This window comes from Erinaceus europaeus, chromosome 12 (genome assembly GCF_950295315.1).
Source record: "Erinaceus europaeus chromosome 12, mEriEur2.1, whole genome shotgun sequence".
Lineage (NCBI taxonomy): Eukaryota > Metazoa > Chordata > Mammalia > Eulipotyphla > Erinaceidae > Erinaceus > Erinaceus europaeus.
The window spans coordinates 66,649,423-66,663,088 of record NC_080173.1 but is presented as its reverse complement, the minus strand read 5'-3'; the positions used below and the strand labels follow the sequence as shown (position 1 = coordinate 66,663,088).

The window sequence follows — 13,666 nt, the reverse complement described above, 5'->3', positions numbered from 1 at the left end:
CTACCCCTCTCAATTTCTCTCTGTCCTATCCAGTAAAATAAATAAAAGGGAAAAATGTCTGTTAAAAGCAGTGGATTTGTAGTGCAGGCACCAACCACCCCAGATAACCCCGGAAGCAAAAGAAAGAAAGAAAGAGAGAGAGAGAGAGAGAGAGAGAGAGAGAGAGAAAGAAAGAAAGAAGAAGATGGGGGTGAGAGATCACTGGAAATGGTGGAACTGTGTAGGCACCAAACCCCAGCAATAACTCTGATGGCTAAGAGAGAGAGAGACAGAGACAGAGAGAGAGACAGAGACAGAGAGAGAGTGAGGAGCACCATAGCACTGCGTCACTGTTCTTAGAGCTTCCCCTTGGTGCCATATATGGTGTTCCCATTAGGTGGCAGGGATTCAAACCCAGGTCCTTATGTTTAGTGGAGTGTGCATGCTCTGCTGATTGAGCCCTCTCTCAGTCCCTTTGCTGAACACTTTTTATATTCCATAACCCACTACCCATGTCTTCCTAGCATATTAACAGATTGACCCTTTTATTATTTTTGTCACCATGTGTTATCTGTAGCTAAGTGCTTGAGAGTGGGGAAGTTTTTTTGTTTTTTTTTTTTAAGTAGTTAGTTGAAGGCAACAAGAGTTTTCAAATCAGATTTGGAAATACAGATGTTATTTCTCCATCTGTCAGTTCTGTGCTGTAGGTGTATTTACAAGGGAAGCAGTTTGAGAGAGGATAGAATGAGCTCCAAGCTAAGAATTGGGAGACTATTCGAGATCTGTCACTTAGAGACTTTGGGCACACCATTTAATTCCCCTAAGAGAGAGAAAGACCAGAGCACTGCTCAGCTCTGATTTTTGGTCGTATTGGGAACTGAACCTGGGACCTCAGATACTCAGCCATGAAAGTCTATTGCATAATGATTACACTATGTCCCCAGTCCTTTTCTTCCACTTTTATGACTGAAAAAAAATCAAGGACCCAGAGAGGAAAATAATTTGCCCAAAGCCATACAGTTAGTATGCATTACAGCCTATATTTAAGTTCAAGTCTGCTCTCACTCTCCACTATAACACTAACTCATGATTCTTTTCTCCTGTATACTGTTGCTTTGTCCCTTAAACTATTATGTACGATTTTGATTTTTGCCATCTGTCAAGTCACCAGCTGACTTGAGCCTGTCTTACTGCACTTGTTTTGTTTCTGATTTGGCTTCTGATATTTCTCTTGGGCATAGCATCCACTTACCTGCCCTAACCCCCAAGTGCAGTGTGTACACACATTGTCTTTCTGGTGATGGGCCCCCTACTCTTGTGTTATGAGAAAAGGGAAGTTCATTCCCTCCCCCAGTTCTGAGATATCTGTGCACACAAGACAGCTGTCACTGCAGCCCCACATATACAGAGAGGAATGGTTCCATGTTTGATTGGTAATCTTTTCTTCTGGACATCTCTAAGCATAGATGTCCCAGGCAGACCCTTCAGATAAACACTGATGCTATAGCTCTTGATCTTGTTAACTAAGGCTGGGGCACCACTAGAGGGAGAGCACACACTCTCAGCAGGAATCTTCCTTAGGTCAGTGTCACTACTCCTTCAAGACAGGGTCCACTTCAGAAATGGAAACAGAAAATAGACTCACCTAACACCACTTCATGAGTGGGTAGCAGAATCAAAAGCTTAGCTTTTGGGGGTGGGGCGATAGTGCAGCGGGTTAAGCGCACATGGCTCAAAGCAAAAGGACCAGCATAAGGATCTTGGTTCGAGCCCCCAGCTCCCCACCTGCAGGGGGAGGTGCTTTGCTTCATGGGCAGTGAAGCAGGTCGCAGGTGTCTATCTTTTTCTCCCCCTCTCTGTCTTCCCCTCCTCTCTCAATTTCTCTCTGTCCTATCCAAAAACAACAACAACAATGACAGCAATAATAATGACAACTAGGGTAACAACAAGGGCAATAAAATGGGAAAAATGGCCTCCAGGAGCAGTGGATTCCTAGTGCAGGCACCGAGCCCCAGCAATAACTATGGAGGAAAAAAAAACAAAAAAGCTTAGCTTTTCCTCAGTCCCCATATGTCCTAGAGGACTGGGCACTTCTGAACTGTTATTGATGTTGGCTGGGTGACAGCTCTAGGCTTAGCACTGCCTGGGCCTGACTCCCAACACTGTTCAGGCCCATGGGCACCTGACACCTAGATGATTCCCAGCATACCCCACCCCCACTGCCCAGCACCTGCCACCCTAGTCCCACCTCCTGACCCCACTTGATGGAGAGAGAAGATGGTTTGGGTCTGTGTCCCACTCCTGAATCCTGCTTGACAAAGTGATTCCCAACAACCCACACTCCCAGGCGTCATCTCAGTGAGATGCCTTTCTTTATAGGTACTTCCCATTCTCCCAGTACCAAGAATCTATCCTACAATTAGGCAAGAGATAAATCAAAGCCAAACTTGGCTGATGACATTCAGGAGCTAGTAGTGACCCTTGCCACACATCCAAATCCCAGCAGGCTGGCCAAGGGTCTTTGTCTAGTCAGGAGAGCTCAGGATTATCTGGCCCTCTTTGCTGATGTATGGAGTCACTGGCTGTCGGAGTGTTTACTAACGGTTATCACCTCAGTGCTTTGGCCATTATCAGAGGCAGGGCCGCCTGCCGGGGCTGGGGCTCGCACCCTCTCTATTACCACCTGTCATTGGCAGAGAGTGTGTGCTGACACTGCCCAGTCCTGACTGCCTAGGGAAGATAGTTTCTGACGGCTGATCAAAGAGGAGAAGCAAGACCTGATAAAGAGTGTGTGTAGATCGTACTTTTAACTTTGGGACACACTGGCATTTGCATTTTTCCCCCATCTTTTTGGTCCTGGCAAGAACCAAGCCCAATAAATGCAATGGATTCGGTTACCTAATCGCTGGGGAAATGGTATGTGCTTAAAGCAACAGAGCATGACTATAATCTCCTTCCGAGAAAGAATGGATGAAATAAGCCTTCACAGAAGACTTGCTGGATAATAAAGTGGAATACTTTGAATTCGGACTTTGAAGTGGTCTTGCATGTAAAATGTAATCTTGGCATTCAGCAGAACACCATTTTCTTTTTGGAGACAAGGAGGGGGAGCTTCAGATTAAGGCAAGACCCTTACTGAAGATATAACCATCGGACTCAGTTGCTAGCATCCCCCAGTAGTGCCTTAGATGTGCACTTGGGAAAGTAGGATACACCCTGTGATCCAGTGCAAATCTCAGTTCTTTGAACTTAATCTGCCATAAAGTTGCTGTTGGATCTTGGGTCATAACTGGTCTTGAGTATCAACTATGAAATGAGAAGATTGGGTCTAGATTAGGGGTTATAGTGGTTTGTATACTGTTCAGCCCCTTTATGGTGTGAAATTGTTAATGGAGCCACGTTGTATCAGATAAAAGTAGAGTTGTGTTGGTTGAAGCTAGGAAGGCAGTTCATTGCATTGGCCTCGTTTCTAAAGTCTCCAGACAAACTCTCAATTCCTGAGAAAAACAACTATCCCAGACTAGAGAGATAGCTCACCAGGGAGGACACATGCCTTGACATTTGTGCAAGCCAGGTTCCAGCTCCAGCACCATAAGGGAGATGCATTGGCAATGGAGAAAGCTCCTGTACCATGGTGTCTCTCCCTCTCTATCTCTCTCTGCCTCTGTGTCTGAATGAAGAGGTGATTGGAACAGTGAGATCACATATGCAGGCAGCCCTGACTCCACCAAAAATATCAATTGAAAAGCAAACACCGCTATCCCTGTGACATAGTCACTTTCTGGAGATCTGCAGTCTGATCCACCATTCTTTGATAAGCTGATTCCCTCAGCCTTGCAGACGTGTGTCTCACGGCAGTCTCTGTTTCATCCACCCTGTGGAAGAACCTGGGTGGGGAGAGGGGTAGGTGGAGGGCAGACCAAAAGGACATTCTGCTCTCTGGAAACATGGACTCACTGTCAGATGTCCCATGTGTGCTGCAGGTACCTTTGACAGGAGCGTGACCCTGCTGGAGGTGTGTGGGAGCTGGCCCGAGGGCTTTGGGCTGCGGCACATGACATCCATGGAGCACACAGAGGAGGGTCTGCGGGAGCGGCTCGCTGACGCCATGGCTGAGTCACCCAGCCGGGACGTTGTGGGATCTGCAACAGGTAAAGCGGCATCGGACTACTAGCCTGACATGGTCATGACTTGTGCCTGTTGGTGTGATGCTTCCTTGATGGGAGAGGGTGTTTGTTTGGACTTTGTGTTTCTTTTTTTTTTTTTTTTTTAAATATTTATTTTATTTATTTATTCCCTTTTGTTGCCCTTCTTTTATTGTTGTAGTTGTTATTGTTGTTGTCGTCGTTGTTGGATAGGACAGAGAGAAACGGAGAGAGGAGGGGAAGACAGAGAGGGGGAGAGAAAGATAGACACCTGCAGACCTGCTTCACCGCCTGTGAAGCGACTCCCCTGCAGGTGGGGAGCCGGGGTTCAAACCAGGATCCTTATGCCGGTCCTTGTGCTTTGCGCCACCTGCGCTTAACCCACTGCGCTACAGCCCGACTCCCGGACTTTGTGTTTCTTTAGTGAGCACTCTGATTGCTATCCATTTTGGAAGCCTCTGGGATTGGGAAATCATGTATAAAGGGGAGTTCCCAGTGGAACTGTCCTGCCCTACATGGGATAATGCCCAAGGAATATGTGATATGTTAAACCCAATTGTATACGGGACTCCCAGAAGGATACCTCCAGGAAAAGAGATGGTCCTGGATTCCCAGTGTTCTCAGTTGCCTTTAGTAGGGCACTGAGATCTGAGGCAGCACACCTTCTTCCATCATGCTTGAGTGTTTATAGCTTGGCAGGTACAGCAGGACCTCCCAACCTGGGTGAAAGCCAGCATGAAGTAGGCAGGTCTGTGTGACACTCTAGATAGCTGCTTCTTATGCTGTCTTTGCCCTTACACTCTTTCCTCTAAGAGGGTCCAGCAGCTGGGGCCTGGTGCAGCTGCTCACACCAGAAAGCTGTCAGAAGTCATCCTTAGATGATGAGCGAGCCCTGCCCAGGCAGACGGTTATATGCATGCACACACATACATGCACTTTGGAGAGACCCTAATCCTCTCATCCATGTCCACTTGGTACTAGGGGGAGCACACCCCAGCCACAGGCCTCCCAGTTGTCACTTGCATGAGTTCTTTTGAGATTATTATTCTTTGCTATGACTTGTTCCATCCCTGCTCCACTTGTGTAGTTAGAAAGAGGATCTAAATGAAGAAAAACTTACAACCTTGGGGCAGGAAATGACAAAATTAGAGAACCAAAGCATTTCTGCATTTCTGACAGGGCTTGAAATGCCAGACACTGTGGTCCAGGAGGTGTCCAGGAGGTGTCGCAGTGGTAAAGCTTTGGACTCTCAAGCATGAGGTCCCGAGTTCGATCCATGGTCACCCTGCCCCTCCAGCTCATGGGAACCAGTGGTCATATCATTGGTTCTCCCACTAGGATCTGGTTGTGAGGAGGTGTTCTGCCATTTATAGGGCTCAAATCCCATTTCCTCTGGAAGCTGGTCCAAGGGTGCCAAGAATTCCCCTTTCGGAATCCCATTGGTAGTTCAGCTTTTCCCCTGCATCTCGGAGGTCCCTGGCCAGCCTCTGCTCACATAAACCCAGACCTGGTGTCACCAGGCTCAGTCCTCAGGAGACTCCACCCCAGGGGCTAAGGGCACTCAGGGTCAGCTCTTCTCTTTAACCACCTTCTTCAGTAGTCCTTGGAGCACCTTGTTGTCATCCAGCAAGCATGTGTGAAGGTACATTCAGATATGGGGAACTTCAGCCTGGCACAGACAGTAACCTGAGCAAAACTGGCAGTGATTCATCTGCCAGGCAACTAAGGGATTTAGAAGAGTCTTTGTGGCCTTAAGCAGGTTCATGAGATTTAAAAAAAAAAAAAAAAAAAAGGTGAAGAGGAAGAAAGGAAATTAAAACGGCATGACCCACAAGTCAAAAAATAGAAGACATCCTTTTGTGAGGAAAATTAGTTCATTTTCCTCCCCAAACTGTCACCAAAATAGATTTATTTGGCTTTCTTCAGTCAGTGTTTTTGTATTTCCTTTTAAATTCACCTCAACCTTACTTACTTACTCAGCCTTACAGACTGATATGTAAAGCAAATATTGTAGCTAAATAAATTAGCTGTTTTTCTCTGCTCTTGTTAAAAAATCACTTTTACATCCACAGATAAAGCAGCAGTCTGGTGGGACAGCCCAGGGTCTTAAAAGTACACCTACACCACGGTCGCCTGCACCCAGAGATAGCCCTGGAAATATAGTGTGACATGGATGAGGAATTCCAGCCAGTAACCCTTTGCCCATAGCAGCCTATCAGCCCCGCTCTTCCCACACCCCAGCTTCTCTAGGTGGCCACAGGGCTTATAGATAGGGCAACATTAAGGGTTTGCCTCTGCTCAGGACTCTGATGCATCAGAGAGGATCAGTTGCTTTCATGCTTTGGCAGCAGGCACTTCATTTGCTGGGACTGATGGGCTCTTTATCAAAGTGTGAATGCAGCTCACTCCCATGCCCCCTGACACTGAAGCCCATTACATAGCATGCCTCTCCTATACAGCTCTAGCTAGTGACATGCTGGATAAATGTTTAGCAACTGGCTCTCTGCAGAGAAGCAGGAGAGCCCTGATTTGTAACATTTACACTTTTCCATGGTATAAAAATCTTGATTATGTCCGATTTCATGTTATCACCATGATGTCAGTTTGCTAGCAGTATTCCTGAAAATGTCACTGTCAGCTAGCTTCAGCACCCCACAGGGAAAATCAGAATTCCCCCCTCAAAAGTAAAGCAAAATTTTTATTTTTAAAAAAATGTATTTATGGGGGGTCAGGCAGTGGTGCACCTGGTTGAGGGCATACATGACCATGTGCAAGAACCTGGGATTTGAGCTCTGCAGGGGGGAATGCTTCACAAGCAGTGAAAGAGGTCTGTACACCCGTCTCTCTCTATCTCTCTCTCTCTCTCTCTTGCTTTCTCTCCCTTTCCCTCCCCTCTCAATTCCTCTCTTTCTTATTAAATAAAATAGAAAGAAGGGCAGGGGGTGGCCGCTAGGAGCCTTAAATTCATAGTGCTGGCATAAACCCCAGTGATAACCCTGGTAACAAATTTTTTAATGTATTTATTTAATGAGAGAATGTAGGAGGGATAGAGAACCAGAACATCATGGTGACACATCCATGGGATGCCATGGATCAAGCTTAGGACTTCATGTTTCAGAGTCCAATGCTTTACTCACTGTACCACCTCCCAGGCCCCAAGTGAACTCTTTAAAATTCTTGTTCAAATGTCTGTGAACCATCAGCAGCTGCTATACCTGGGAGCTGAGTAGAAATACAGAATCTCAGACCCTATACCCAGTATCTGCATTTAAATAAGATCTCTGCTCAAAAAAGTGTGAAAAGTTTTGTGCTTTTTAAAATTAATTTAACAGGTCTATTTACATATAATGAAATTCACCTATTGAAAATATAAATTCTGTAATAAATTTATGGAAGCAAACATCTCACCTGAATACAATTTTGGATTTCTGTAAGCCCCAAATGCTCCTCTGTGTCCATTGGCCATTAATACCTACTCCCATCTCTATCCTAGACAACTACTTGTCTACTTTCTCTGTGTTAAATAAGTTGGTCTGTTTTCAAATATGATTAACCCGTGAGGCAGGTGTTCATCTCCCTCAAGGTGGCTGCTGGCCAATCAGTCTAATCAAGTCTAGCTCTAAAATAGCTAGAGAATTGCTCTCTTGCTAATATCATCCCCCTTGCCCTGGTTGCCCTTCCACTGTCCCCATTCAGTGAAACTCCAAAGCAAACTCAATCTGGTTCTGCTCTTACACTTAGATTGCTGAAGAAAAAGCTCAAATTGTTCAGCTTGGTGCCTTCACAAACTTAGGATGTCTACTCCCCAGTAGGCCTGGTAGCCTTCTGTGTTTCCTAATGTCCTCTTCTCTGCTTCTCAGTTTGCACTCATCTTTTACAGGAGAAACCAATGATAGGCCAGTGTCTGGGACACAGTATATATTCAGTAACTGGTTTTGGAATGAGTGAATTCTTCATTCAGCCTAGAGATGAGAATTTCTACAGCAGCCCCTGCCTACTGCTGTGGCTTCTGACCTGTTTTTATTTCCTTAGAGATTCCTCAAACCCTGATCTTCTACAAGTTTGGATATATATATATATATATATATATATATATATATATATATATATATATATATATATATATCATGAATGCATATGGTGTTTCTTTAGGATGGTATGTGTACTAGGCCCATCATCTTGAAATCAGTCTCTTTCCTTCCTTGAAGGGACCATTTCAGACTTCCCATCCTCCTCTAACTCTACCATCTCATCTCATACTTTTTAAGAAGAGATGATGGTATGGTCATCGTTGGAGAAATCTCTTAATATCCAACTTTCAGACCCTAACCATCACTGTAGCAGCCTTACCTGTCCTGTCACAGGGGAGGCGTAGACCCTGCTGCCAGCTTGCCCAGTCAATGGCCACTGTTCTCCCAGGCCCGCTGCATGCCAGCTTTACCTTAACATTGGCTCTGGAACCATGGTCTGCCTCTAGAAGTGCTCCTGTGGGGAGTCCTGTCTCACCAGGCTCTCCTCAGGTTCCTTGAGCCTTTGGCTATGTCTCTATCCTTTTTCTGAGTTTTTCTTTTCTGTCAACCTTAAATTTCGCTTGCAACCAAATCTTGGCCCTCTTTTCCCTCAGTACAAGGTAATCTCCTCCGTTTCTCTAACTTCAATTGCTCACTACAAACTGATGATTTAGAAATAATCTCCAAGTTGGCTTTTTTTCTCCTGGTCTCCAGAACCATTTAATTCATCACCTACCAACATGTCTACATATGCAACACTCAATTCCACTCCCCCCAACCCTGCCCTTCTCTGGAGTTTACCCCACCTCATTGTATAAAAGCTCTGAATGACCAGCCACTGCCCTCTCTCAGGTTTCCTCGCTCCAGCTCTGTGCAAGCTCCAGCCAAGCTGAACTCCCCTGAGGGTCTAAGCACACGTGTTCTGTCTTCCTGCCAGGGCTCTGCACATATTTCTCCTTGTGCTGGAATGCTGTCTCTCACTCCCCCCCCCCAATAACTTGACTAGTTCCTGCTTTGCAGACATTCCTTTCAATATTGCCTTTTCTAGAAAAATAGAATTTCCTAAATAAATATTTACTTATTCCCATTGTTTTGTGTCTAGGTAAAGCTATCACTTAATACAAAAGAAATTTTACTAAACACCTGAACACACACATTAAGTACGTGTTCTCTTTAGATTTGAACTCTTTCGAGCCCTGGCTAGCCACACCTTCTCTTTCATTTTAGCTTCCTCTTACATGCAAGAACACAAAGCCCAGGCCTAGTTCCCAGGTCCTGATCAGCTGTTTTAAGTGTTCTTGACACATCTTGTTACAGGCAGTCTTCTTTTATTGCTGCTGACTCTTAAGAGTTCACTGAGTCAGCTCTCAAGGTCAAGAGGGACTGTCTCTTCTTCCTGACTGGGGCTTCCTGCAGTCCTGGGAATCACTGTTTCATTCTCCTTTGTCATCATAGCACTAAAGACAGGAAAGAGGTCTCTGCCTTCTCTTTAGAAAACTCCATTCTAACCCAGAAGTAGTTGCTCTTGGATGTCACACTACAGGCTTCAATTTTGACCCTTAACTTTCATCACAAATACATTTTCTTCTTTACCTAAATACACCAAATGTCCATAAAACAAAGTTATAGGCAGTGCATCTTCATATGCTCTATTTGCTTTCAATTTTTTATTATTTATTTATTTTCCCTTTTGTTTGTCCTTGTTTTAGTGTTGTAGTTATTATTATTGCTGTTATCGATGTCATCGTTGTTGGATAGGACAGAGAGAAATGGAGAAAGGAGGGGAAGACAGAGAGGGGGAGAGAAAGATAGACACCTGTAGACCTGCTTCACCGCCTGTGAAGTGACTCCCCTTCAGGGGGGGAGCCGGGGCCTTGAACTGGGATCCTTACGCTGGTCCTTGCGCTTTGCGCCACCTGCACTCAACCCGCTGCGCTACCGCCCAACTCCCTAGAAACCATTTTTATAAATTGAAAAGGCCATGCTTTTTTTCTTTCATAATGTGAAAAGCACATTTTGAATATTACACACACACACTTTTAAAATTATTCCAGGAAAGTTTCAGTACATTCACTGACAAATGTCTGTCGGTTGCCTGTTTTGCAAAATATGCATGCGCGTGTGTGTGTGTGTGTGTGTGTGTGTGTGTGTGTGTGTGTGTTTGCTAATCATGCCTTTCATTTCAGAACTGTAGAATTAGGCTTTCAATACTTGTTAGTTATTGTTACTGTAGTTAACCAAAGAGTACCATAGCATTAACTCTTCAGTAGACCTTGGGACTACCACTTGCCTCACTGCTGAGATTCTAAGAGCATTGGTGTGCATTTCCTGTGGGGGCTATGCTAGTCCCCCTCCCATCTCCAGGCGCCACATAATCAGGTGACAATAATTGCAGGAATGGAGACAGAGAATTCTCTTATCTTCTAGACATTCCTGCTCTCTGGTCAACCTTGTGTTCAGAGCAGATCAATCAATTACCGGCATTCAGTATAAAAAGCAGTTGATTCCACTGGATGCTGCAGACATTTGAGAAGATGTGGCAGTTGTTAGAATGTCTCCATCCCATGGGATAAAAAAAAAAATTAAAAATCTGCAACTCAAAATGGAGAACTTCTCCCATCCAATGCCAGGGATAGAAGAGACCTGAGGACCTGATTCCTCACAAAGCCATGGAAATGGGAAATAAGCAGGATCACCCCAGCAGAGTGGAGAAAGGATACTTGTGTGGGACATCTAAAATCCCTTTCCCTATCTGAATACTTTCCAGTTCTAAATGCAGGGCAGATATCCTCTACAGACCCTGGAGTGGTCACCCTGCTCCTATCCTGAACATACCCAGAGATCTTACAGGATGGAGATGCTGCTTTCCTGGGGCCAGTGTAGCTCAGAGTCCCACAGGTCCTATCACCTACCATTTCTTAAAACCACGCTGCTTCGATCTCTTGTGGCCCCTTTTCTTCTATATGAATAGAATGAGATAATGTTCTCTCTCAAATGCCTCGGGGAGGGTATCAATCTCTTTTCTTTTTTTTTTTTTCCTCCAGGGTTATTGCTGGGCTCAGTCCCTGCACCATGAATCCACTGCTCCTGGAGGCCATTCCCCCCTTTTTTTTTGTTGCCCTTGTTGTTGTAGCCTCGTTATGGCCATTATTATTACCATTGTTGATGTTGTTTGTTGTTGGATAGGACAGAGAGAAATGGAGAGAGGAGGGGAAGACAGAGAGGGGGAGAGAAAGATAGACACCTGCAGACCTGCTTCACCGCCTGTGAAGCGACTCCCCTGCGGGTGGGGAGCCAGGGGCTCGAACCGGGATCCTTGAGCCGGTCCTTGTGCTTTGCGCCACATGCGCTTAACCCACTGTGCCACCGCCCGACCCCCTAATCTCTTGTCTTCTAAGGGTATGATCCCCGCCCCAGGCTGCCCAGTATAATCATTCATGAAATTCAGTATTCAGCCTTCTTGCTTTTTCCTCAAGTCTTTTATTTTATTTTTCCCCTTTCTTGTTGCCCTTGTTGTTTTATTGTTGTTGTAGTTATTATTGTTGTTGTCGTTGATGTCATCGTTGTTGGATAGGACAGAAAGAAATGGAGAAAGGAGGGGAAGACAGAGGAGGAGAGAAAGATAGACACCTGCAGACCTGCTTTACCGCCTGTGAAGTGACTCCACTGTAGGTGGGGCGCTGGGGGCTTGAACTGGGATCCTTCCACTGGTCCTTGTGCTTCGTGCCACGTGCACTTAACCCGCTGCACTACCACCCGGCACCCTCCTCAAGTCTTTATTCAACTCTCCAACTTATTAGATCCCTTTTCCCTTCTCAGAAAGGATGAGGATGGTTAATCAGACATTCTCACTTCTGTAGCTACTGGCTTGGGTCCAGCTCTCTTGCCAAAGGCTCTGAGGCTGCTCAGAGTATTATCCCTGATCACCTGCTGCTCCCAGAATTGCTTCCTCCCTTCACACACCCCCCCGCCCCACCCCCCAGTTTCCTCAGCAAACACTGTCATCCAAGCAGCTTAGTCTACCTCTGCTTCAGCTCATCTGACCCTGGATTTTTTTTTTTTTTAAATAATGTTCCCAAGGCACATTTCTTCTTCCTTCCTTCCTTCTTCCCTCCCTCCCTCCCTTCCTTCCTTTCTTCTTTTCCTTCTTATTATCTTTATTTATTTTTTGGATAGAGATAGCCAGAGATCAGGTGGGGCTAGATAGTATAATGGTTATGCCAAGAGACTCTCATGCCTGAGGTTATGAAGTTCCAGGCTCAGTCCTCCACACCACCATAAGCTAGAGCTGATCAGTGCTCTGGTAAAAACAAAAAGTTAAATAAATAAATAAATAAATAGACAACCAGCGATCAAGAAGAAGGGGGAGATAGAGAAGGAGAGAGACAGAGAGTCACCTGCAGCACTGCTTCACCACTTGTGAAGCTTTCCTCCTACAGGTGGGGACTAGGGGCTTGAACCTTGGTCCTTGTACAGTGTAACACATGTTCATCCAGGTGCACAACCACTCGCCCCCTGACCCTGAACTTTTTTCTTCCTCCTTCTATAGTGCCTTTACAAAATATTCTGTGTCTTCTCTCAGTGAACTCCTCCGTGGGCCCATTCACTGGCTGACTCTCTGTAGGTGTATCTCTGGCCCCGCCTATTAAAGGGATTAAAGCCCTTGAGCAGACAACTAGACTTCTTCTTCTAGCGTTTGCCTTTCTTCCGCAGCCAGTCAACAGCGTCAGGTTGAGCCTGATGTAAAGTTTCGAGTGGGGTCTCATCCACTCAGACTCCTGTCTCCAGCCACCTGCTGGAACCCACCAACTGAGCAGGACCGAGCCAAACTCCAGACTAGTCCTCTCCTCATAGGCTGGTGTCTTCTGTGAAGTTGAAGACAAACTGCGGATGGGGGTTTGGGGTGGGGGGAGTCAGTCTCCAAAGACACAGGAACATTCAGACATAGAGCCCCGTGTTACAGCAGGTGTCAAGCACCCTGTACAGGGCAGAAGGGAGTAGACGCTGCCTGTGCGATGGGTTTAGTGCATAACTGCAGCAGGGGTGGGTGGCCTTGTTGGGTTTCATTATTAGTGTCCCAGTTCAGTTTCAGATCGCCTGTCCCTAGCTACTTTCCCCTGGTAGGAAAAACCAAATCTGAGGGTGTTTTCAACTCCCAGTACTCAGATACTTACTGCCACAGAAAAGATTTTTTTTTTTCCCTTGGTGGCATTTGGAAATCTTCATCAAAAAATAAGGGAAGCCTGAAACCTTAGGCAAGTTGCTTGTCCTCTTGGTTCAGTTTCTCTCTAATACCAGGGAGAGGAAAGCCAGTGCCTGCAGTGATGTATGCCTCCTATGCCCACTGTCCCGCTGTGTTGTGTGAATGGCCTCTCTCTATGTTTCAGACTCCATGCTAGCCACATAAATGCTCTCTAGCCGTCACACCACCACCAGGTAGCTTCCTCTCCAATCAACAAAAGAGGGAAAATGAAAGAGGTGGAGTCAGGTAATAGCTAAATGATCTAGTAATAAAACAAGATATTGGACTGG

The 13,666-nt window shown here is 45.7% G+C and overlaps 1 protein-coding gene across 12 annotated transcripts in view; it reads left to right on the top strand.

Moving 5' to 3' along the window:
• BCAS3 (BCAS3 microtubule associated cell migration factor) overlaps positions 1–13,666 on the top strand; it is a 654,611-nt gene that overhangs the window by 624,499 nt on the left and 16,446 nt on the right. For all 12 annotated transcript variants that reach the window (XM_060203882.1, XM_060203884.1, XM_060203878.1 and 9 more), the window contains one exon: positions 3,963–4,130. In XM_060203882.1, the coding sequence (XP_060059865.1) occupies positions 3,963–4,130 (168 nt within the window). The remainder of the gene's footprint in view (positions 1–3,962; positions 4,131–13,666) is intronic.